At 36.8% G+C, this 27,972-nt stretch overlaps 1 protein-coding gene across 1 annotated transcript in view; it reads right to left on the minus strand.

Annotated features, from left to right (window-relative positions):
• Positions 1–27,972, minus strand: part of STK3 (serine/threonine kinase 3) — a 320,157-nt gene that overhangs the window by 223,651 nt on the left and 68,534 nt on the right. The window contains exon 4 of the mRNA XM_065895191.1: positions 20,267–20,381. Coding sequence (XP_065751263.1) covers positions 20,267–20,381 — 115 coding nt within the window. The remainder of the gene's footprint in view (positions 1–20,266; positions 20,382–27,972) is intronic.

The following is a 27,972-nucleotide window of genomic DNA, read 5'->3' on the forward strand; positions in this document are numbered from 1 at the left end:
CGGTATGTTCTGAAGCTGCACTATCCAATACAGTAGCTCCCCAGCATTTGAAACATAGCTAACCCAAACTGAGATATGCTATAAATGCAAAATATACACCAAATTTCAAGGCCTAGTACCAAAAGAGAATGTAAGGTCTCTCATTAATAACTTACATACTGCTTACACTTTTACATGATATGTACATATTAATTATATTATTTTATTTAAAATCTGTTAATGTTTAATATAAGCTATTGATATTAATAAAATATTAGATGTTATAACATTAATATTACATATTAATATATTCAATACATTATTAAAATTAACTTCACCTATTACTTTTTTTTTTAATATGGATGCTAGAAAGTTTAGAATTACATATGTGGCTCGTGTTATGTTTGTACTGAACAGCAGTGCACTAAGAAAAGGGTCCACAAGAGCAGAGATCTTTGGTTCACCAAGGTATCCACAATGCTTGGAACCATGCCTGGCATACAGTTAGCACTCAATAAATAATTAATGAATGGGTACAGACTTGTAGTTACTAAAAGAAAAGAGATATTAACAACTGATGTTCCCAGTTTTTTTAATTAGTGGTTTGCAGCCACGGTGGGGGAGTGGAGGCAGGAGTGCTGCTGAGGGCTACCACACCACACCACTGCAGAGGCATGCAAGGTGGTGGTGCTGTCATATGGGCCTGGGTTCTCTCCCCTCTCCCTATTCCACATTCCTGGATAAAGATTAAAGAGCTCGGGGTGTTACAAAAGCAGTACCAGTCCAAGAAACTGTGTCGTGTTTAGTTACTTCAATGCTGACCTTTTCAGTTACCTAGACCTCAATTTTTATCCTCTTAGCATTTCACTATTTCCAACCAATAAGTAACTAATCCTTCATTAACTCCTTGATTTGTTGTCTCTGCTCCTGTACCCTACATTTCAGAGCTGCATTAGAGAAAGTTCAGAATTAAATTGACTTACTATACTTCAAAGTCTCAGGATCTACCTGATGTCATTGCTGTAAAGCACTGAATGCTAGAAGACTTCAAAAGTTCATTCCAACTCTATGATTTTATAACAAATTAACAAAAGATCTTCATAGTCGGGCTTCCCTGGTGGTGCAGTGGTTGAGAGTCCACCTGCCGATACAGGGGACACGGGTTCATGCCCTGGCTCGGGAAGATCCCACATGCCGCGGAGCGGCTGGGCCCGTGAGCCATGGCCGCTGAGCCTGCGCATCCGGAGCCTGTGCTCCGCAACGGGAGAGGCCACAGCAGTGAGAGTCCCGCGTACCGCAAAAAAGATCTTCAGAGTCTTTTCTTAACAAAAGACTATAATAAATAATAAATTCACACTAATTTGGACATCCATTTTTATTCTTTCAACAAGTATCTACTTCACTGGCTCTCTCGTGTAAATCCTGTTAAAAGTGCTGGGTATACCGTGGTGAAGAAACTAACTGTCCTAGTTTTTACAAAGCTTACAAGAATACCTAAGGCCACAGCCTGTATTTGGTCCTGAATTATTAAAGGTAGAGAGGACTGATCTGAAGCAAACGTGTAAAGTTTCTAAAGCCTCTCTCCCATTATGCTTTTCTCCTCCTACTTCAGGGGGTCATTTCATATCTTCCCCTAATCAAAAAACATGATGCAATATCCAGTCATTCCTACCAGTACATGGATAAGTCTTAATTTAAAATTATTTGTGTACAGTATTATTTTAACAATCCATCTGAATATTAAGGCTCAAATGCACCTGCACTTTAAGCCTTTTCACTTCAACTACAAAATGAAAGGTTCCTATCCCTCAATAAAATCATTTTAAACAATAATAAACAAGTATTTTCTAGAACACAGAAATATAATGTTGACTTAAATTTTTATATTACTTTAACGTTATAGAGTATTTTATGTGCATTTCACACAATTAAATAAACAAACACTTTATCGTCCCTTTCTATAAATGAGGAAACAAATTCAGAGAAATTGAGTGGTCTGTCAAACACAACTACTTAAGGGGCAAGCCCACGCGTCTTCTGACTCTATAGTAGTGGGATAGTCTATACTCTATAGACTATCACATCACTGCCAGATGTCACAAACATGAATATATGAACTAGTCTCAATATAAGAAAACAGGGAGTTGCGAGGCTTGTTCCAAAGGTGATATTCAAAATATGTATCTGACAAAGAGTAAAAGCAATGTGTAATCAGAACAGTCATGAGCCATAAAGCCAACCAGTCAGAACAGCTACAGTGGTTAACAACAGTAAGAATAGATACCAGCCAGAAACAAACAGTCAAACTGAACAGCAGCCCTGTGTATCAGGCAGAATGCCTACTGCATCTTAGCATTCAAATCTAAATTATTTTAAATGGTGTGCCGGCCAAACAAAACAAGTAGACCTGTAAATGAACTCAGCAAGTAAGCAGACTCACCTAGCCTGAAAAGTAACCTTAACTGAAGACATCAGAGGTAGCTCTCTGAGTATTTTATTGAAAACAGATGCTTAATCCCACCAAAAAGAACACATAGATGAATTATTTAAACATTTTAAAAAACAGTTAAATAAAAGTAAACAAAAATCAAAGTAAGTATCAAATCAGTAGGCAAGAAGAGTTTCTAATCAATAAAAGCAAAGAATTATGAGAATTTATTAGATCTGTCTACATAAAAACTGCAAGCTTAGAAAACAGAAAAATATTCACAGCAAATACAGTAAGATACTTAGTATACAGAATTACTTAGAACATAAAGAGCTCACAAGAAAAACAATAAAATCTCAATAAATAAATAGGCAAGGAAATGAATATGCAATTCACAAAACTTATAATAGGGCTAGTTAACACACACGAAAAATATTAAACTGCACTAATTATCAAAGAAAAGCAAATCAAAATAACGAAGTATCAATTATAAAATTATCCCATACGGGTCACAATGTTGCTGAGAATAACATGTGTGGCATGTATAAGAGTATAAGCCATGTGTAACAGTGATCTAAGAAAGTATATTTTCCAAAAAGCCCTAGAAAACATTCACTCTCTGAAAAAACATTTATTAAGCACCTGCTCTATATTGAATTTAAAACATCTCTAACTTTTAACCTCATGGAGTTCCAACCTAGCATGAAAGACAGACTTATAAACTACTATAAAAAGCACTTTCAAAGTGAAATGGAACCAGAGTAGAGAGCGATTAATTAGGGAAGGAAAAGAGGAACTGGCATTAAAATTAGGCTTTGAATAAGAAAAGTAGTTCCCTGTCCAGCGAAAGGAAAGACCATCAGTAGAGTAACTCAAATACTTAACTGAAGAATAGAAATATGATAGCTATGAAGTGGCACTCAGATATCAAGTGAGGCCCATTTTCCTTCCTTCCACTAAGATGAGAAAAATGGTAAAAAGTGATGGGTCAAACAAACACATGAATGGATGCTCACCATCACTAATCATTAGAGAAATGCAAATCAAAACTACAGTGAGGTATAACCTCACACCAGTCAGAATGGCCATCATCAAAAAATCTACAAACAATAAATGCTGGAGAGGGTGTGGAGAAAAGGGAACCCTCTTGCACTGTTGGTGGGAATGTAAACTGATACAGCCACTATGGAGAACAGTATGGAGATTCCTTAAAAAACTAAAAATAGAACTACCATACAACCCAGCAATCCCAGTACTGGGCATATACCATGAGAAAACCGTAATTCAAAAAGAGTCATGTACCACAGTGCTCATTGCAGCTCTATTTACAATAGCCACATGGAACCAACCTAAGTGTCCATCGACAGATGAATGGATAAAGATGTGGCACATATATACAATGGAATATTACTCAGCCACAAAAAGAAACAAAATTGAGTTATTTGTAGTGAGGTGGATGGATCTAGAGTCTATCACACAGAGTGAAGTAAGTCAGAAAGAGAAAAACAAATACCGTATGCTAACACATATATTTGGAAGCTAAAAAATATATATATGGTTCTGAAGAACCTAAGGGCAGGACAGGAATAAAAACGCAGACAGAGAGAATGGACTTGAGGACATGGGGAGGGGGAAGGGTAAGCTGGGACGAAATAAGAGAGTGGCATGGACATATATACACTACCAAATGTAAAACAGATAGCTAGTGGGAAGCAGCCTCATAGCACACGGAGATCAGCTCGGTGCTTTGTGTCCACCTGGAGGGTGGGAGGGAGATGCAAGAGGGAGGAGATATGGGGATATATGTATGTGTATAGCTGATTCACTTTGTTATACAGCAGAAAATAACACAGCATTGTAAAGCAATTACACTCCAATAAAGATGTTTAAAAAAAAAAGACTATAGGAACAAAAAGCAGATCCGTGGTGGCCAGAGATTAAGTGTGGAGAGAGGGGTGACTATAAACACACAGCAGGACTGGGTGTTGGGGGGTGTGGGGCTGTCTGTTCTATATCTTGATTTTGGTGGTACTCACAAGACTTTATACACTTGTCAAAAGTCTTAGAACTGTACACCCCAAAATGTGAAGTTTTCTGTACATAAATTTAAAAAGAAAGTGCACTGAATCTTATTAAATTGGCTTCGATAAGAAATGGAGTTTGGAGAAAGAAAAAAAAAAAGTGATGGGCCAAATTTCAGCCTTGTAAGTGTCAAAATGCAGGTAAATCTTAGCAAATTTGGAGCAAAAAATGTTTACTTGGTCTCTTTTAAATATCAATGGTAGCAAATGAACTTTGGAAAAGAACAATATCTATATCAACATTTAAACCATTCTACACGTATTTTGTGTCACTAATGGAGACTAGGAAAGGAAGGAGTGCAGGCCTTCCTAGATGTAGGCCTTGATCTAGATGTTTATTTCATATCCTTTGGACACATACGGACTATTTGGGGTGGAGGGGGAAAGGAGTTAGTCGACAGTCATTTTCCTAAACAGAGTTTTGTTTTCAAACAATCTTTAAATGTTTTTAACAAATTTCATTTGCATACAAACACAACCAGTTACCAAATAGATTTCTTTTTGGCAACAGAGAGAAGTACTTCTTCCCATTACTATAAAAATTTTAAGTAGTATCTTTATTTCTATAATTATGACTTTTCATCAGATAGATTTCAAACTCGTGAGTTTTATATTGAAAATATTTAGGGAGAAAAGAAAAACACAAAAGAGAGGATCTGCTTTATACAGAAAGAGGTAACACAGATTTTAGTTCTAAGATGGAAAATGCTTAGATCCATTCTCAAACCACAGCTAACACTTCTTTTAGTAGTATCTGTCAAGAATCCATTCCACGGGCTTCCCTGGTGGCGCAGTGGCTGAGAGTCTGCCTGCCGACGCAGGGGACATGGGTTTGTGCCCCGGTCCGGAAAGATCCCACATGCTGCGGAGCAGCTGGGCCCGTGAGCCACGGCCGCTGAGCCTGCGCGTCCAGAGCCTGTGCTCCGCAACGGGAGAGGCCACAACAGTGAGAGGCCCGTGTACCGCAAAAAAAAAGAATCTATTCCAATGAAAAACTTCATCAACAGAGTACTTCATTTGTGGATTTTATTTGGTTATCGTCAACACAATACAGATTTAATTTTATTTGTCACTATACAAATGCAGCAATGTCATTTTAAAATCATTTGAATCGTATTTTAGAGCCTAGTTTAAAAAAAAAAAGAAAAAGGAGGACGGGAGAGTGATACTACACCATGAATGAAATATTCAGTAATCAGAGATGGAAATAAGACTTTATAGCTGAGCTAATACATTAAAAGACGGAAGTCTACATCTGGTTTCAATACTGGTATGAATTCATTGGCAAATTTAAAAAGAATCCCATTGTACAAAAACAAAAAGATGGTTTTGATAGGCTTTAGTCCTCTGGTTACTTTTGTTTCTAGAGTCATATGATTAGTACAATAATATGATACATTTAATATGTCACTGTGTATATGGTTTTGATAAAAATGCACCCACCAAGGAGTCTCAAGAGCACATGCACAAGCTGTTTTAAAATACACGTACTGCCTTAATGTTTTTACTTTAGTAAAAACAAATTCAAGGGAGGCTTTGTAAGTTCATACAAAATTAAGAATTTTAACTTTCTAAAAATGAATCTTTGACAATCTTAGCTAAATCCTGCCTGTTTGACATAATTATTTATGCATATAAAATAATACATTAATTCTATATTTAGTACTTACTATCTATTAAGGAAACAATCCAAAAAATGAGACATAGTTCCCCTTTTCAAATGCCATAGAGAGACAGATAACTATAGAAACTTTATTATCAAATTTTAAGTTTTAACTTGCACAGTGACTTTTCATGAAGTTTTGAAAACCATTTGAGCAAAACTCACCAGTGTAATCCTCACATGGTCTTTTAAGGCCTGGATCAAATCTCACCTCTTTCAAGAAATCACCCTTTATTCCCCAAGTAAGGATTTATCTGTCCAGTGATGATAATGATAATATCAACAACTCACACTTACTGAGTTTTTACTATACCAGCCACATTACAGGTATCATTTCATTTAATATCCAAACACAAAAACAGACGGTAGGCACCAACAAAATTTACTGAGAGCCTGTTATACTGTCCTTGCCTTCGTGGTGCTTGTAATTTAGTGGGGAAGGAAGGGAACAGGAACAAATAATTACAATATTAAAAAATGCCTGCCACAACAAGATTAGGTATGGGAGCACTCCAGGACAGCAGGTGATTAATCAGAACCAGTACTATTTTTTTTTTTTTTTTTTTGCGGTACGCGAACCTCTCACTGTTGTGGCCTCTCCCGTTGCAGAGCACAGGCTCCGGACACGCAGGCTCAGCGGCCACAGCTCACGGGCCCAGCCGCTCCGCGGCATGTGGGATCTTCCCAGACTGGGGCACGAACCCGTGTCCTCTGCATCGGCAGGCGGACTCTCAACCACTGCGCCACCAGGGAAGCCCAGAACCAGTACTCTTAAAATAAAATCCAAACCATATATTTTAACCCTCAAGGTCTTGAACGATACAGTTCTTGCAGCCTTGACAATCTCACCACACCACTCTCCCCATCCAAGGAAGCCTTCATAGAGGAGGTGACTTTTGAGCTGACTCTTGAAGAATGAACAAAGTTTGTCAGGAGACAAAAGAGGGAATGGAATACTAGGTATGTGTAAAGGGAATGGGCACACAAATTAACGAAATCCAGTACCAGTTCTTTGTGTCTGACTGTAACATGTATAGGAAAACAGTGCAGAATGCAAAGGTAGGTTAGGGTCAGTTCTGCTTTACGTGCCTACACATTTTTAAATGGAAAGATGGTATGACTGTACCTCAACTTTTAAGAAGGAAACTGTGACAGTAGACTCTCAGCCAAAGACTAAAAGTAGGTAAGCGAGTGTGGAGAATGTAATAATAAAATCATTTACAGCAGTAGTAGTAGTAGCAGCAGCAGCCACTGCAGTAGTAGCTAACAGGTATGTAAACTTGCTTAAAATCCCAATGGATTTTTTAGTCAAAATTTCTAATTTTGAGATGAAGTGATGTCAAAGCATGCAGTTAAGCAGGAAGGCACTGAAAGCAAAATCCAAAATTCTTTCTTTCATAATTCAAACTGAAACTGCCTAAGCACTAAAAAATAACATAGGGCTTAGGTAGCACCCTCTCAACCAAAACAAGACAAAACAAAAAAAAGGAAGGAATTGTCATTAAAAATGAACATGCCCTCTAACCCAGTAATTCCATTTTTCAGGTATCCAATGGCCGTCACAACACAGGTATACCAATAAATACCTATGAAAGTTTCCTGCAGCTTTGATTAGAACAACAACAAAAATCGGTGAGTTGGAACTCATTTTATCCAAAGTACTGGAAAAAATACATTCTGTTATATACACACAGACCTATATGTAGTGGTATGGGAAGATCTCTGAGATACATCAGAAGTTTAAAAAAAAAAAAAAGGCAAGGTATAGAACACCACATATGCAGTATAAATCCCTTGTTTAAAACAAAATATGCATACATATGTGCCGAAAGAAACCACAAGAAACTAACTGACATCTCCTCCAGGAAGTAAAACTAAGGGGTGAGTAAGGAGACGCTAAGTTCCTCTTCTGTACTATTTGGAAGTTTTACAATGTGCTCATATTACTTTTTTTCCCCTTAATTTATATAATTAAAATGGGAGGAGTTTACACATTCTAAAAGTTTAAAGAATTATGCAATACTGTTTTAAAAGATCTCCATCTAAAACTGTTAAAATTAGAGATTTGCTACCTAAGGAGCTGAATTTCCATTTTCTGGAAAATTAACTTACATACATTTCTTGACTTCCTAAGATTAAATAATATTTCACTGTATAAGACAACAATCTTTTAATATGTTTTTCTAATACTAGAGAATATCCACTATTTCAACAAATATCATAAAATTCTTAAATCACTAATAATTAAAAACTAAATCCCATCTTTTTAAGTTTTGCCTTAATAGTAATAAAATACAATTTACATTTGTATAGAACTTTATAGGTTACAAAATGCTCTGACACTCATCATCTTTGTTCCTCACAAGAAAACACTGAAGTAGATAAGGCAAGTAATATGATATTAGATCCATTTTAGGATTAGGCATCTGAAGTTTAAAGGAGTTACACAACGTACCCAGAGTCACAGAGCTAACACATAACAACCCAGGAACTGATGTTTAGTTTTCTGATTCCACATCCACGAGTCCTTCCACTAAACCACATCATTCCAAATAACCACTGTCACAGTGCGCTATGGGTCAGGCTTATGACAGGGAGGGAGGGCTCATCATAGATCTGGCAGTGACGGGCAGTCTGCCAGGAGAGGAATGTACAATATAAAAATAAAGTGCACGAAGGTGGGCCTGACTTATGAAAGGGAAATAGAACTGGGAGAAATGCCAAGAAATGTAGCAACTAAGGTGAAGACTGGGCAGCTTACCAATAAGGGAAGCCAAGGAAATACTTTTGTAAGTTTAATTTACTTAGTTAAGGTAGAAGAGAAAGTCTATTGGAGGGACTATTTTGCAATGTGGAAAGATCATAAAGAAAAGTGTTTATAATCCAATCAAAAGATTTAGAAAAGATGTAATGGAGCGTGATGCGTATGATGTATTTAATCAGAGATTAAGATGGGGCACATGATTGCTATGAAAAATTCTAAGGGTCTAATCCTACAGTGCATGGTCATGTTAATGCTGTGGCTTGGAACTTTAAGAGGCATGTGTGAAATACACTTAGAACTGAATCTCACTGTATGGGAGACACCAAATAAGGAGCAGGAATTACTTTCCACACAAAAGGACTCACTCTCCAAAGATTCTAGTATAGTACTGAACAGCAGTACCTGTTCAGGTTGAGAAAATCCTTATAAGAGAAGGGGCCATGGACACCACAACTAAAAACAGGGTTAGGCTACCATTGTCTAAATGAAACCATGGATCTGTAATCCTGAAAAGCAGACTTTCCAGAATTCTTACAGCAAACACTTACTGCTGACACAGAGGAGCAGGCTCTTACTGTATCTTACTGTGACAAAAGGGAGAAAAGGTTGAGGACCCCACAGTTTTAACTGCCACTGTCAACAGATACCTCTTCTAACACTGAACATTCATTTTGGGAGTTATTTTAGAGGGTTTTGTATGCACGCGTGTGCGTGTGTTTTATTCTTGATATATCTTGTTTTGATTTTAGGTTTGGTAAATACATAGATATACCTGTTATTTTGGGCCATTCGAACACCCATTCACCCTTCTCCTGCTAACGTACCCTCATTTCCCTTTAGGGGATCACTACTTCCCCATCCTTAGGCCACGAATTCTAGCAGTCAGCTCCATCCTAGCTCCAGGTTAGACACATGTCCTAGAGCTAATCCAGTTACCCCATCACATTCCAATGGCCACAGAAAAAGGTACATGACCCATTCAGAAGCAGTGAGGTACAACACTGCTGGGTTTCAACTAGAAAGGTATAATCCAGGTAGCTGCTAGCAGCCATCTTGTCACTATAAGTAAGAGTCTGAGAGTGGAGTCAATACAGAAGTATCAGGACAAAGAGACGAATCCAAGTAATTCCTTTCACCTTGAATCAAACCATGCATGAAACTAGCTCTGCAAAGATTTTTTGTTATGTGAGCAAATAAATTCCCTTCTTGGCTCAAGCCAGTTTAGGATGAGTTTTCTGTAATTTATAACCAAGAGTTGAAACTGATGTAGTAAATTTCAAGTAGATACCAAAAAGCAGGGAGGTTCCTGGAAAAGAGGTCTGTATAAAGCACAAACTGGTGACCAACTCTAGAACTGCTAGAGGTTATTCCAAATATTTAACAGCATGAGATCTCTGAAGCTGATTTCTATTTTCTGCCCCCAAACAAAAGGGTTACAATAATAAGGGGTGGGAAAAGCAGAATAAATATGTCTTTTAAAAGGAACATGAATGCTTTTTTAAAGTCTTCTTTTTGCCTTCCTTTTCCTAATACCACCTGCCCTGGCCAATAAATGTTTACTCCATTAGATTAAAACTGCATTTACATATCTAATTTTACAGAACTCCTCAAATGTTTTAGCATTCATTAGTTTCTATGACATACATGATACAATCAACACACGATGGTGACGAAAACCCCTTGCTAAAAATCAATGGTTTAGAGAAACTGGAGGAGTTAAGTAGCAATTTCTGAAATACCTAAATCTCAAAAGTAATACTTAAGCTTACATGCAAGGCTTTATCTGAACATCCATCAAGCTTCAGACTCCAACTGCTTTACAATCAAAATTTCTCTCCCTCTTACTCCTTCTTTCTTGGGAAAAACAATACATACATTTAATGGGGCCCTTAGGTATTCAACATGAGGAAAACACTGGAAAAAATAACAGAGCAACTCAGTAACTCCCTTCCACCCCTCACCACTCTATCTCATCCCACCCAAAAACAGGAAGGTTGAGGATATAAAATAGTCAAGGTTTTAAACAATAAAAAATTTATGGGACTCTTCTAGAAAAACAAAAATCTGCTCAACACAAAGTACACACATTAGAAAACATAACTAGAATATTTTAGCCATTATTATATACCAAAGGGCAGAGAAGGGTTTTCTTTCATGAAATCTGGATTGCAGATGTCTGGCAAAAAAAAAAAAATTAATAATCTATCACAAAGTCCGACAACTAGTGATTCAAAATGAAAGCTTTCACTACTTACACCATATGTAAATATACATATACACAAGCTGCTTATAATCCCTTGATCTGAAGAGAAAGAGAACTGATACTCTACTGTGAAAATGGTCAGTGGGCAGACATTTTAAAATCCTTTCCCACATGAAAAGATTCCTGAAAAAGAGATCAGAAGACAACAGAAAAGCACTCAATATATGTGGAGTTATAAAGCCCGTATGAACTAGTATCTATTACACAAAGAGGGAACATGCAACAAGGTGATTAGGAAAGTCAAACATGAATTAGTCCAATAACACAGAGGCAAATATAAACCCTAAAAAGCACTTTATGGAATAGAAATCCACACATATCAAAAAGATGTCTATTATTAATGATTAAATAATATCAAACTTTGAAGCTCCAAATAAATCTTAAATCAGTAAGAAACTGGTACGCCTTCACTAAGGGAAAAAAAAACCTGTCTGAAGTAGTACATAATTAACATCAAGGCAGAATATATATTTTTAAAATAAAACAAATCAAACATTTACCAAAAAGACTATTATGTACAAGGCATTAATTCTAACGGCACTAAAATAAAATATCCTAGTATATTCTGAAGAGCACTGCCTGATTCTATTAAAGAAACTCTCACTGTACCTAAAAATGTAAGCTCTATCTCACAGAGCTTACATACCTCCCTCATTAACAATGATAATTCAAGGTACCAATGGTGAATGTTAGGATTCTGTCCTTGGTTCCATAGTCCTCTGTATTATTCCACCCAAACACATTATCTGATAATGTACACAATGCAAAGACACTCCCATCTATGTAAGTGAGAAGATAGGACAATGATGACAATAACAATGCAAATACATATAGGACTTCTTTTGTACCAGGTGCTGTTCCTAGCACTTTACATATGTACAATCTTCAGAACAACTCAATGAAGTAGGGTAGTCTTCTTATCCCATTTAGCAAATGAAGAAAACGAGTCACAGAAAAGTTAAGAAACTTGCCCAAGTTCATACAACTAGTATGTAGCAGAGCCAGAATTCAAGACATTCTGGGCTCCAGACTCTATGTTTTTAACTTCTACAGTTCAATTCTAGCAGTCAGCTATAATTTCAACCCTTTCTTTCCCTCTAATCTACTTTACCACTCTATGATTCAGTTTCTCATCTGGAAAATGGGTCAATAATTGTTCTTACCTCACATAGTTGTTCAGTCCTTACACGAGGATTAAATGCAATAATCTATATAATGTGCTTGGCACATACCAGTACTACAGTAATAGCTATTACAATATCTACCAAACGTCTGTCACTGGAGTTGAGAATCACTGCTATAAAACTAACAAAAAAAAAAAACTAACAATCAGTAAGAATTTACCAAGAATGGTCTCAATGTGTCCTTCACAGTTCTAAAGTGATACCTGAATAAACCTGACTTTCCCAATTATTTCCATTATAAAATAACAAGCTCACCACAAGCCTTCAGGTAAATAAATATACATAACTTAGGAACTGCTCTCTTCAGTCTGGAACTTCCTCTCCATTATTTTGTATTCCCTCAATGCCCCCTCCCCTGCTCCCCACCCAATCACAGAATATATCAATATTTCATCCTGGGAAAAGCAGACAATAATTTCTCGTATATAACAAACTGGACATTTATTGTGTTTTAAGACACAAACTTTAAGTTAGTATTTTAATGTCGTTTCCACCTGCACAGCTGGGTACCCTGAAAGGTTTCAACCAGAATGCTATTCTCAGAGTCTGCCTTCACCAAAGAGCTACAAAACTATGGAGACTCAAAGAACAGTAGCAATTCTCTAGTCCTGGGTCTAGTGCTCATCAACATTTAAGTTTGTTCCTAATTTTCTGTTGTGACAACACTCTGAAACATTTCTCACTAACCAATTGTGCTAGGGTTTCTGTAAGGTACAGACAGAAGAGGAGAATAAGGTACAGATGGAAAAGGAGAATCATTGGATGGATCCTAGGGTGCTTATACATTCAACTTTACAACAGATTATCAAACTGTACTCCTCAAAGTAGCTGTGCTAATTTAAACACCTAAGAGTATAAAAGTATGTATAGGGAGGTAGGTGGGATGGGAAAGAGGAGATATCATTGATTCAGGTTCAAAAACTAACCTGAATTTGTAGTTAATTTGTTTAATTTGTCTTTCCTCCTTCTAAAATACAACTAAACTGATAGAAAAACATTTTTTAATAAAAGAATCAGGGCTTCCCTGATGGCGCAGTGGCTAAGAATCCGCCTGCCAATGCAGGGGACATGGGTTCGAGCCCTGGTCCGGAAAGATCCCACATGCTGAGGAGCAACTAAGCCCGTGCGCCACAACTACTGAGCCTGCGCTCTAGAGCCTGTGAGCCACAACTACTGAGCCCGTGTGACACAACTACTGAAGCCCGCACGCCTAGAGACCATGCTCTGCAACAAGAGAAGCCACCGCAATGAGAAGCCCGTGCGCCGCAACAGAGAGTAGCCCCCGCTCACCGCAACTAGAGAAAGCCCGTGTGCAGCAACAAAGACCCAATGCAGCCAAAAATAAATAAAAATAAATTAATTAAAAAAAAAAAAGAATCAGCACAGGAGAGTATAATAAATTTGGAAGTATTTCTATGAAGAGTCACAGTCAAGAGCAGGCAAAGAAGGGGTCTGCAACACAAGGCGTGATTACCAAGTAAACATCAAAGGGGCTCCAAGTTAGAATCATTGTGTAGGGAGGGCAGGAGCGAGAAGCGGAATGGAAAAGGTAGGTTAGCTTTCCCATGGAACCTGAAAAGAAGAAAACAGAACAACACGTGGCTCCTCATCCCTACTCTATACATACAGATTACATGCAGTCTGGCATTTATCCCCAGGCCCCAAAAAAGGCAGGGGAGGGGAATGGCTAACAAACTGAATGAACCACCTCTGTGGGCACTTGCCCCTAAAGCCAGCTCCCAGCCAGTTCATCCTAACATTATACCTGCCAGGCAAAAAGCATCGTCCCAATGCTTCTGATGAGAGCTAGTCAGCCTTTCTGGTGGTCAGCCTGCCATGGGCAACATCAGGATCAAGCAACTGAAACAACAACTCCAGTGGAAATAAAGATGATTCAGAAAACAGAAAATAACTTTTTCAAAACTTATTTTTCTTAGAGTGATTAGAAAAGATTTTGCATCCATGCCTCAAGCATCAAGATGCTATGAAAAAGGAATAATCAAAAACATAAGAGTTCTTGTAAATTAAAATATAACTGCTGAAATAAAAAGTTCAGTTAGAAGAGTCAGAAAATAAAGTAGAAAAAAACTCACCCCCTACCCCACCGCCAAAGAGGAGACAGAAAATCTAGGAGGGAAAAAATGAATAAAATTCAGATTTCACCATCCAATGAATACAACAGAGGGGGAAACTATTGAAGAAATTTTTCCAAAGCTGAAGAAGACACAAGTGTTTATTTGAAAGGAACTACTGAGTGCTGAGCATAACTAATAAAAAGGACTCACACTCAGGCACATCCTCGTGAAATATCTTGTTCCTTATGCAACATCAGAAACATGAGAATACAGAAAAAAGTCTAAGAAGGACTGGGGCAGGGGGAGACCTACAAATAAATAAGTCTCTGATAGGCATTAGCTATGTATAACATTAGCAATACTGGCTGCTAGAAGAAAATGGAGGGAAGCTACCACATCTCTGAGAGAAACTTACTTTCAATGTAAATTCTACATAGGCTACTATCAACCAGGTATGAAAACAAAATAAAGGCATTTTCAGATATGCAAGGATTCAAATAGTTGACCTCTTAACTCTTACACCTTGAAGAAGATAGTTTAGGAAGAATATGAAACAAGACTGAAAAACCAAGGAAACAGGAAATATACAAGAAAATGGTGGCACTAACCCAGGAGTCCAGTGAAAAGAAATTCCAAGGATGCAGCTCTACAGCAGACCTAAAAAGCAATGAGTCCACATTAGAACAAGAAATCAGGAAGCTCCAAAGAATGTCTTCTCAAAGAAGAATCACATAAATTCCAGGAAATAGATAAAATGAGTAAGAAGTTAGAAGACATTAGTGAAGTGATAAAGATGGCATATGCTGCTTCTTTCAACATGAAAAAAACAAAGGAAAAACAAAAAATTATGGTGCTAAGATCATGATCCTAACATAGATCCATCAAACTAATATATGACAATGATTTTGAGCAATTAAGTGTGAGAAAAGTAAATCCATTTAAACCAGATACTGGGAACATTTTCCTTCAGGTGATCTAGGAGTATGACACTGGACTTTTAAAGACGGAAATATAATTTTAGCATATCATCGTTTTCCCTCCCAAGATGTCCTTTGCCCTCTCTTCTCTGAGTCATTCATTCATGCATACAACAAATATTTACCCAGCATCCTGCATGTCAGGCACTGACCAAGGAGCAGAGATAGATCAGTGAACAAAGAAGACAAAACCATGCTCTTGTAGAGCCTGATTCTAATGACAGATGACTCCTCCTCTTCCAAGATCATGCTAAAGGCTCTCTCTCCTATGAAGCTTTCACTGAACTTCCATGTTAGGCTAAGTGCTTCTCCTTTACTGCCCCTAAAGAACTCTAACTCTTTAGAGAATCAAATTTAGCTTTGTACGTATGTATTACCTCAACTAGTCTGCAAACAATGCAACAACAGCAACATTTATTAGAGTTATTTGTACCTCAAATGCATAGCACCAGGCCTAGATTAATAAATGTGTTTTGAACCTTTCTGTTCAACCAAAATGTAAATAAAACTGCCAAGTAAAATGTAAAGCACTGTACAAATGTTACTTATTATTTAACAGATGAGGAAGCTGAAGTCACCAGATTATAAAACTAGTTTGTGGAAGAGCCAAAACTAAAATCCACAGTGCTAGGCTGAATTAAAATAAATGGTCAAATCAGAAAATGGGCCAAAGTGGGAGAGACAAACCTTAGGCGTTTTCTTAGAACATTTCCAAATACACAATAAACGTCTAAGACATGGATTCTATTTCTTCCATATGTCAAGGCACAGCTTAAGAATTATGTAAAGATCATTTTGAAAGCCTGTAATCAAAAATATAATCTATCTTTAAAAAGCTTCAATTTCACAGAGTTGTCTATTTTTACTTTGCAGTATATACTTGAAATGCATAAGTGTTTAGAAGTTAAATGGCATTTAACATAAAATATATTGGTTTTTAAAATATGTCCTCACAAGGAAACCTTCAAGCACACTTTTTATGGCCTTTCTTTGGTATATGTGGTCATATCTGTTCAATAACCCACAACATTAATACTGAATAGTAGTAGCCATGCAAATTACAATTTATCTACAAAAATATAACACTGAATAGATGAGTAGGATTGTTTATATTCACAGAATAAGCAGCCAAGGAATTGATCCTGTTTCAGTTCAACAAACATTTATCAAAGGTTGCTAGATGCCAGTAGCTATTCCAGGCACTTGTAATATTTCCAAGATGAATGTATAAAAATTTCTGCCCTTGAGTGGCTTATAGTAGGGGAAAGCAACTGCAATTACTCTTCTCCTAAAGACTAAAAGCTAACTAATAATTAAATGTGATTTCCAAGTACAGGATACCACAGTAAGGTTATCTACACATAGGTTTCACCAAGCTCAAAAGATGGTTTTAAATACTGTTAAAAAAAAAAAAAAAAATACATGATACCAGGACATGAGCTGTGTTTGTGGGTTTGATCACAGAAATCAGGCATTTAACTCACATATACTTACTTATAGATCTTTCAATACTTATAAACTGAAAGATTCAATGAATACTAACCAAATAGTGATTTTTACTCTAAATGCAACCAGAAGACTCAGAGAAACTTTTATCACCCACTGGAATATAGGAGGGTTTCACCTTCATCCTACCCCTAGTACTACTACCATTAATTACCACAATTACCATTCATTATCAGCTCAACTGCCAACAATCCAATCCCAACCCTTTGCTACTCAGGCTCAGTTCCAATCACTGGGAGTTCTAGTTAACCCCCAAACTTAATTCTATGCCTTTATCTTTTCCTAGGTGTTTCCCAAAGAAAAAGTGTAGGTCAGGGCATAAAACCGCTGAAAGAGATATTTTGAAATTCTTTAATATCTATGCTGACAATCAGATAACTGGCTTCTTGACTTTTAAAATGAAATGTGAAGTACTCATAAAACTATTAGGAAACTGTCAAGCAAACCTGCAAACTGGTAAGAAAAAGACCACCACCACCGACAACAACAAAAGGCAAAGGATAAGCACAAAAAGGAAATAAAAGAGCCAGTACACATATGACAAGATGCTCAGTCTACCTAGCAGTCAAAGTATGTAAGATAATAATAACAGTAAAAATTAGAATAATAATGGCAGCTAGAATTTATTGTGCTCTTCATGTAAGAGTGAATATGCAATAAAGACTTACCTAATTCATTAATCAACCAATTACCAAATAGATAAGAAACTACCTGGGAAAACAGGGAAAGTTTCAAAGAGGAGGTGATATTTGATCTGGTCCTTCATGGATACAAATTCACTAGGCAAAGACTGGTGGGTACAGGAAACACTCAAAGGTGGGGGAGCAGTTGAGGCAAAAGCATATACCAAAACACCAAAATACAAATCTTAGTCAGATTTTCTTCCCTGTGCCTTTAATTTTCAAAGAAATACCTGATCAAAAAACAGATAGCAATCGAACTGAAAATCCAGAAGAGTTCATCCATGAGATTTCTTTCAAAGACAAGAATAATTCTACAAAAAGTGTGTTACTTAGGTGGTTTTCCAAGAGTCATTCCTCTTAAAACAAATAAAAAATCTAAAAGAAATTGCCAACTTACAATTCTTTATCCAGCAAATGTATCGTTCAAAAATGAAGTGAGATAACATTTTCATACCAAAAAAAAAAAAAGAGAGAGATCTTAACACCATCATACCCATATATAAGGAAACACTAAAGAACACTGTTCAGGCAACTGAGAAATGCAGAAAAGAGTAAAGAGCAATAAAAAGTATAAATATAAACACTGACAATATAAAATAATAATAAGAATGCCTTGTGCTGTTTAAAATGTATATAGAATTAAAAGAAACAACAAAGCATGTAACAAAAGAGCATATAAAACCGAAAAAAAAGTTCCCATACTCTTAGAAAAAGATTGATTGTTAGTGACCATGAAAACAATTAACTGCTGGAGTGAGTGTTAATAGATCAAGGACAACTGTTTCACTGGTCACATTTTTGAAAGCTAGCCAATCAGGAACAGCCACGCCTCTGAAATTCAAACAATCAAGATTATCACTCCATTGACCATTCCTATAAAATGATCAAATATTTACAATCTCCAGTGCTTAAAAAAAAAAAAAAGAGGATGATACATATCCCCGTATACTGCCAACCTTCATTAACAACAGTACTCTTTTTAAATAATACATAAATGAAGGAAAAGTAGCATAAGTAACATAGAATATTCTTGAGCTTTAACAGGAGCTGTTATCAAGGCAACACCCAGAGATAATACACCCACAGCTCCTGAGCCATCTCGTGCAGCTCTGGGTTCTTCTTGTATCTGGGAATCAGACCCTTCCATGCCTCCCCAAGCCCAAGGGAAACCGTCTGTGAGAATAACAATTAGACTATTCCAAATGTATGATCCCCAAACATGTTAGGTGGATTCTGTCTTCTAAAAAAGAATGCAAATGGGATAAAATATTTCCTTTGATAACTGGTGAAGGAGATTCCTGAGGATAATTATCCCACCCATATCTAGCTTTTAGAACTGCAGTATACCTTCACGGTTTGTATTTATTAGCAACAAGAAATAAAGTACTTGGATCATATTCTTCCTCTGTACTCAAAATGGTAACATTAGCATTTAAATAAAGAAAACAGATTTTCCATTTCACTCAGTTTTACTTCATATTCCTACCTGGTAATTTTAAATACCAAATACACTGAGTTTAGCCCTGGAACAGTTTTAAAACACTTCTCTAACTGAAGTATAATTATCTTCAATTAAAGCATTGTTCTGCCACTCAGGAGTCATCTGATTTACATAAATGTCAGTTAAGCACCATACAAATTCTAAAATATATAATTGGAATGTCACAAATCACTTAATCCATTTTGTCAAAACAGGGATTATTTTAACTTCTATCTCACTTCCTTTAAAAGAAATCCTATTTACTTTATTTTCTCTAACAGAAAAAAAAAAAATTAGCAGGATAAACTTACAACGTACTTCCCCAATCAAACTTTAAAATGATTCTGGTTAACCACGAATTGACTCAAGTAGTTAAGTATTTTTCTGAATGTATTTTACTGAAACATGTCTGACTACATGTAATAAAGACATATAGTAATTGGGATGCTGTTTCATGGAATTACAAATTATTTCACTGATTTATTATTCTTAGTCATTCACAGATTTTAAAAAGGTCACTTTGTCCTCATAAATTATGCAAGGAAACTAGGTGCATTGCTAGCCTAAACAATTTTGTAAACAGCTCTTTTACTGAGGGTTAAAAACATAGCCATAAAAAGTTATTATTAAAAAACAAATTTCACAAAGCTGAATTTACCAGGAAAAAAAAATTATAATCTAGCTCTACTACTTTCAAACACCCTGACAATATTTGGGAAAATAAGACAAAAATTGTTTTTCAGTTATTTTTAAGATTCAGAAACATAAAACTTCAACTGTTTACCAATCATAGGTTATAATACAAAAAACAAGATAAAGAAATACTATGAACATTATGAACTTTAAATAAAATTCTAGCTGTAACTTACTGAACTCATGTTAATAAAGAACATGCACACTGATTCCAAATGAAGAAGAGGAGTGCCATGGTAGTTTCTCAGTGACTAACCAAAAATTATCCTAATAAATAAATTAAACCATCATGACTCCCGTATTTGCCATATGACAAATGGCAAATTTGTGACTTTGACTGAGTCTCACACCTCATACTAGATCCCTTTACACAGAAAAACCTTTTCTTTTCTCACACTAATATTTTTCTTGTAACAAAACACTACCTAGTCGGATTCTAAACTATGAATCTTTACAAATGAGATTAGCAAAACAACTTAAAAATACTTACTGTTTTGTTTCGTAATCTAATTATATCCGAGACAGAGCCAGCTCCACAGTACTCCATAACAATCCAGAGGTCCGTGTTCTTAAAGTAACTGCCATAGTACTTTACAACATATGGGCTAAAGAAAAATACATAGACAATTAAACTCAGTTAATTCCCAAAGAAAATTATTTCTTAATCCCAATTCAAAATATTTTCAACATTTCATAATGTTCCAATAAGTAAACTTAATGAGTAAACTACTATTGTACATGGAATTGTATCTATGTAGGGTTCACCAACTGTGTATAATTAGGCTTTAATTCACGGATGAAATTTTAACAGGATTACAAACCAGAGGAGGTCCAAATGTTTTGAGTGATTCCCAAGAAAATAAAGCTTTGTTTTGGCAAAGGACATACTCTTTAACATAAGGAACAAATGAAAATATTTTCCTTTAACTAAAGCATTTTAAATATAAATCTTCTAGGGACTTCCCTGGAGGCGCAGTGGTTAAGAATCCCCCTGCCAATGCAGGGGACATGGGTTCGAGCCCTGGTCTGGGAAGATCCCACATGCCGCGGAGCAACTAAGCCTGTGCGCCACAACTACTGAGCCTGCGCTCTACAGCCTGCGAGCCACAATAACTGAGTCCACGTACCACAACTACTGAAGCCCACACGCCTAGAGCCTGTGCTCTGCAACAAGAGAAGCCACTGCAATGAGAAGCCCACGCACTGCAACGAAGAGCAGCCCCCGCTCTCTACAACTAGAGAAAAGCCCGCGCGCAGCAATGAAGACCCAATGCAGCCAAAAATAAATAAATAAACTTATTTAAATATATATATATATAAAAATCTTCTAAAGGATTTTGCATTCAGTCAAATATTAACACTCAACTTTACATTTCAATACTTTATATTTCAATGATGCCAAAAAAAATTTTTTTTAATTCTCTTGTATTTTGGCCTTTAAAATCCTAGAGAAAAATAATTATAAATTTTTTGCTTTAAATTCAGATAATTATAATTATTGACAATTTTAAATACTTCTGAGCTGAGGTTTCATGTGTTTCAGAGCAGAATAAACTATGTTGATAGCCAAGTTGTTTTTAGGAAAACTTAGAATGGGGCAAATGACCATTACAATTGATATTTATTAAGGGTATGCTATATATAGTGATGTGTAAAATATCTTGCTCAACTCAAAAAGACAGAATATCCACATTCACAGAATACATATAAAGATGAAAAATACAAGGAAGCATAAAGTACTACATAGTTTAAATACTACAAGAGCTCATAGGTAGAAGTGACCATGGCAGAGTCAACCTAGAGAACTTCGCAGAATCGGTGGAATTTGAATTACGGAAAAAAGGTTAAAACTTCAAGATATGGGTGTAGAAGAGAGATAAGAAGATTTGGAAAAGAGAAAGACCATGAGCAAAGGCAAGGGAAAAACCAAGAATAGCATGTTTATCGTGAAAAGTGCCATCAGTGTAAGATAAATAAGACATAGGAATCAAACAAGCAAAAAAGAACAATGAAAAATGGAAAGTACTATAAAAGACCACATAAAGAGACTACCAAAAGAAGAGATTAAGAGAAGATGGTTGGGGAAAGACTTCTCAGTAAAGCCTTTGCAATCTTAACTAAGTCTTAAAGGCAAGGGTAGAGCAGATTGGTTAGAGCTTAAGGGCTTAAACTAAAACAGGTAGCTACAAGGCTAGAATTCAATCCTGTTTTATCCCTGCTGCTCCTCTTGCACAGACTTGCTTCGGTCTCCTTGTCATAGTTTTCTCCCCCATTCTAATCTATGCTCCATATAGCTGACGAGTAACTTTCCTTTAAAACAAAAGTAAAGTAGGTTAATCATATTGCTCTCCTGATTAAAAAAAAGAAAAAAAAAGCTCCAATGGCTCTCCACTACCAAAGGAAAAAAAGACAGAACTGCTTCATATCACATACATGACTTTTCAAAGTCTACCTCTCTACCCACATCTCTCGTTACTCCCCATCTCACACCTTAAATTTGCAGACAACACTCAACTTTGCTAGGTGTTGGGAATGGAAAGTATTATTAAGAGTTCATAAATATTCACTAAACCATTTAAAAGTGTTTGTTTACAAATGAATCTCATCTATAGAGCCAAAACTTCAACTTACGGGAAACATAAAAAAGCTTTCTTTACATACACTTCTTTGGGTTATGAGTGCCTGTGTAGAAACCTTTATAGGAAGTACTGCTCTTATACCTGGCTGTGCATCAGAATCACCTGTGGCCCAGACCACACACCTTGGAGTTTCTAACTCAGCAGATGTTTTAAAACCTTTATAGGTGACTTTGATATACACCCACAGCTAAGATTCGCTCCAGAAGACAGATGACATATCCTTCAGGAAACTTCTTTAAATATTAATTTTCTTATTCAAAATTTTCAAAGGTGTTAAATTAGCAATGAGTTGAAGGTTATGTTCACTGAAAAGCACATAGAAAACATGTATTTTACCTTACAATCTACACTAAGTAATCAACAATTCTAAGGGTAGGACTGGCAGCTCCTATGAAAATTAGAGATTCTAATCTGGGCAGCTACATAAAAGGGCAGCTCTAGCTCTCTTTAGGGGGTGAGTCAAGGCAACACCTTTGGGGAAAGGTAAAATTCTCTTCAAAAAATATTTTGTAGTCCATTCTAATACACAATCAAGTAAACGTATCAAAGTCCAACAATTCTATATCATTAAAAATGGCCTCAATAATTTTAACCTAGAAAAATATTTAAGCAGATAGACCTAAACAGCCATCTTAAGGACACACACCCGAATACAGTTTCTATCAATCACTCAACATTCATTCACTGACCCTCTACTCAAGCCAAGCATTAGACCAGACAAACCAGATAGACACAATTCTGACTCTCCTTTAGCACATACCAGCAAGATACACAGGTATTAGAGAAGTAAATCCACAAGTAAATATAATTAATAACTGTGGTAAGAAAAGAAGGAGGAGTGCTATGAGATAAACTGGCTGAGACTTTATTTTGCATTCATCATTTCTGCAAATAAAATTGTTCCTAGTTCATATGGAAGAATGGAATAGCACACATATTCCATGGTAGCCCCTGACTTGGGAAGCACTGGCGTATATGAAAAAACTTGGAATGTAGACATGGGTGAGCTTTAACAACAAAGTATCCCCCCTCCATTGGTGGCTGTGGATTACAAATTACATTTGGAAAAGAAATGCTTAAACCTCAAAGTTTATATGTAATAATGGCCTACTACTGGTCATCCTCTGATATCGTCTGCATCAATACTTTAAAGCACTTATAACATCTTATAATTGCTTTGTCATTGACTTTTATCTGCCTCCCCTAGAAGAAAAGAAGCTCCATGAGGATAGGTGCCAATCTGCCTTGCTCTCCATTTTATCCTCAGTACCTCCCTTCTTGTATGCAAAAACAAAAGGAATGAATAAGTAAACAAGTTAACAGTCACAGAAAAATTAACAAAAGGGACCTAATTCAGGCCTCCCCAAAGGAATAACATTTAAACTAAAGTCAAAGGTCGGCTAGAAGTTAACCAGTTATAAAGAGCATTCAGGTACCAAGAACTGTCTGTACAAAGGCCCTGAGGAGAGAAAAAGAGCAAATCATTTTCAAGGGATCAGTATGCCTAGAATAAAGTGAGTGAAAAATGAGGTAGAACGCAATGTAGTTGCAGATGGAGGCAGGAGCTGATAACGAAGGGCCTCAAAAACAAGGTAAGGAGATTGGGCTTCAATAGATATTCAAGAGAAGAATTTTAAGCAGAGGAATGACATGATCTAATTTATACTTTTAAGATTCCTCTGGCTACTGCTTCAAAGCTGGATTGTAGGAAAGCAAATATGGACACGGGTAGACCAGTTAGAAGGTTCTGTTGGTCTGTGTATGCAAGAGATTGTATTAAGTGTATCTTTTTATTTTCTGTATTTGTGCTGCTTTGACATCTGCGACCTACTGACAAAGTCTCCACTGTTCCACTCTCAGGGTTAGCTAATTCCTAGAGATAGCATCTGTGAGCGTACCTTTCACATGCAAACAAGCCAATCGGGAGTTTCGTACTCTCAACTACCTCCAGGGCCACCATTTCCCAGCCTTAATCACCCCAGGGCCGTATACCAGACAACCAAGGACAGCTCCAGATCACAAAGAAATTATTTAATCTAGCCAATCCTAAACCTGTTTACTCAATTTCACCCATTCCTTCCCACAGAAACCACAATAATGGCTCTTGCCCACATTTCCCCCTCTCCCTCTGCCTCCTAACTGACCCTGGTGCTTCCCTGTGTGGGTCCCCCTCTCTCACCCGCACCCTTCTCAGATCTGGAAGTATAACAAGCTATCTCCTGATATGCTGGTCTCATCATACCTGAATAATAATAAAACCTACATTTTAAAAAGCAGATCAGGGCTTCCCTGGTGGCGCAGTGGTTGAGAGTCCGCCTGCCGATGCAGGGGACACGGGTTCGTGCCCCAGTCCAGGAAGATCCCACATGTCATGGAGCGGCTGGGCCCGTGAGCCATGGCCGCTGAGCCTGCGCGTCCGGAGCCTGTGCTCCGCAACGGGAGAGGCCACGACAGTGAGAGGCCCGTGTACCACAAAAAAAAAAAAAAAAAAAAAAAAAAAAAAAAAAGCAGATCATGGCTTGGAGTAGAAAACAAATTCAAGAGATATTTTCAAGGTACACTCAACACAATTTGATTATGATATAAACTGACAAGTTAGAAGACAGTAAGCAAGTCTTCTACTGTGTTTTATCCACTGTGTCTCCCTTCAACTGCACACTGAATATAAATTTAAGACTGGCAAATTAAAGATTACAATCTAAAGCCAACACTTTGAAAAATTACAAACACAGAAACAAATAAGCAGGGAGTTCAAGACCTGGGACTTCTAAGTCAGTCTGTTTCCACTGACACAGACGTTGTTCATTCATAATTCATTCCTGTATCATATAAAAGTAATCAACAAACATTCACTGAACAACATACATAGCCTAGTGGCAGATGCTAGGGAGAAAAATTCGTAGACTTTAGCGACAAAGAATAAAAGGCAGTCCAGACAATGGGGAACCCATGAAGGAGTTTATGCAAGAAAATAATACAATCAAATAGCCTTTAAAGAGGATTATCCAGTGCAGGATTGTGAGGGGCCAAAAGGTGACAGTGTTCATACTAGCGGGCAAGTTAGCTAACCGTACAATGATTTAGATACACTAACATCTATTTTTTTAACTACACATTGATTATTAAAGGCTGGAGAGGAAGCAGGGAGAGCTTGCTTCAAAACACTAGCTCAGTGTTACTTTTAATTTTAAGCAACACAAAGTTTTAGTTCAGCCATAAGGCCTAGGAATCTTGACTAAGCCACCATATGGACTTACAGGACATATGAGAATCCAGCAATTCTATGTATTCTTGGCACAGTTAAATAGTTAAATATGACTCTGAAAATTCCAGTGGGTGGAGGGACATGGAAGACGCAAGTCAAATTACAGCATACACCAGGAAGCAAAGGTGAAACACGATGCCTCAGTAACTGGGGCAAAACTCAGGAGGCACAGTCTACTCCCTTCCCCTGTGCCATTCCCCTACCTTTCATTCTCCTGTCCCATTCATTCCCTTTCCCCTATTTAACACCTTCAGCCCAATAAAACTACATAGCATGTTCCTCTTTTTTCTTTTTTTTTTTTTTGGTTTCCTCTCATCTCATGCCTAATGTATCATACCCTTGCCATTCCTCTGTCTCCATTTCATATCCCCTCTAAACCCTTATTCTAACGGTCTTCCTCTAGTATCACAACTCAAAATAGTAGTATAAAAAGAGAAGTGAGGAAAAAACAGAGAAACCAGAGGGAAAAAAATAGAAAAGGCACTACAAACTTCCTTATGTATTTGTACCTTATATAGACACTACTGTGGTACAAGTTATTTGGACTGAATCATTGTTTAAGCTTCTTATAGAGATTCAAATGTTAATTTTTCCTGTCTAAAAGTTAATTAACATTTTTATGTTAACTTGAATTTCATCTTAATTGAAGAAAATCGTGTATTGCTAAAGGTATCTTTTAATAGACTTTGATTTTTTATGGCAGGTTTAGGTTCACAGCAAAATTGAGTGAAAGGTACAGAGCTTTCTCATATGCCCCCTGCGCCCACACGTGCACAGCCTGTCTGTTACCCACATCCCCACCAGACTGGGATGTTTGTTACAAGTGATGGATCTACACTGACACAACACTGTCACCCAATCCATACTTTACATTAGGATCCACTCTTGGTGTTGTACATTCTTTGGGTTTCAACTGTATACACCATTAGAGTATCATACAGAGTAATTTCACTGCTCTACCTATTCATCCCCCTCCCACCTTCCTAACCCCAGGCAACCACTGATCTTTTGATTGTCTCTATCATTTTGCCTTTTCCAGGATGTCATATGGTTGAAATCATACAGTATATGCAGCCTTTCCAGATCGTCCTCTTTCACTAGTAATATCTGTTTAAGTTTCCTCTATGTATTTTCATAGCTTGATAGCTCATTTCTTTTTAGTGCTGAATAATATTCCATTGTCTAGATGTACCACAGTTTATGCATCCACCTACTGAAGGACATCTTGGCTGGTTCTAAGGTTTTGGTAATTATGAATAAAGCTGATATAAACATCCATGTGCAGGTATTTGTGTGGACGTAAGTTTTTAACTCCTTTGGGTAAATATCAAGGAGCCAGATTGCTGGATCATATGGTTAAAAGTATGTTTAGTTTTGGAAAAAAACTGTCAAAAACTGACTTCTCCACTGGCAATATTATTATGCATTCCCACCAGCAATGAATGGAAGTTCCTGTTGCTCCACATCCTCACCAGCATTTGGTGTTATCAGTGTTCCAGATTTTGGGCATTCTAATAGGTGTGTAGTGGTTATCTCATTGTTTTAATTTGCATTTCTCTGATGACACATGATGTGAAGCATCTTTTCATATGCTTATTTGCCATCTGTATATCTTCTCTCGTGAGGTGTCTGTTAAGGTTTTTGGCCCATTTTTTAATTGGGTTATCTGTATTCTTGTTGAGTTTTTTAAATTCTTCGTATATTTTGGATAACACTCCTTTATCAGATAAGTCTTTTGCAAATATTTTCTAAGGTGTATTTTTTAATGTTGCCATTATAAGCATGTGATAATTAAAATACTAAAGAAATGGCTATTTTTCATTACATACGTTTCATTAACATCCTTCTACCATCTTAATAGTGTTCTAAACTTAATAGGGGTAATACAGTGTTTTCACAAAGGCAACGTAAATATTCTCCTATGAAAACTGAATTGTTTCCAATATAATTCTAAATCACAGCAATTTATTTCTTGGCCCACCCAAAAACAAATACATAGAGATGAACTGATAAAAACTGCCAAAGTTAATCACAAATCCTTCAGTATGGTGAGTTTCAATTTTATTTACTTATTTTTTTCATCAGAAACAGTGTTCAGATGGAATCTCACCCAGAAACATCAGCAAACAGAACACATGGGACAGGAGCTGCTCTGGTAGAAAGAAGCCTCTGAGCAAACAAGCTAGAAATGCGCTATTCCTACCACATGGACCGCCTCTCCTCTTTGCCTAGTAAATCTAAGTCATCCTTTAGAACTCAGCTTGGGTATGATCTCCCTGAGGAAGCTTTCCC

Source organism: Phocoena phocoena, chromosome 17 (assembly GCF_963924675.1).
Source record: "Phocoena phocoena chromosome 17, mPhoPho1.1, whole genome shotgun sequence".
NCBI lineage: Eukaryota > Metazoa > Chordata > Mammalia > Artiodactyla > Phocoenidae > Phocoena > Phocoena phocoena.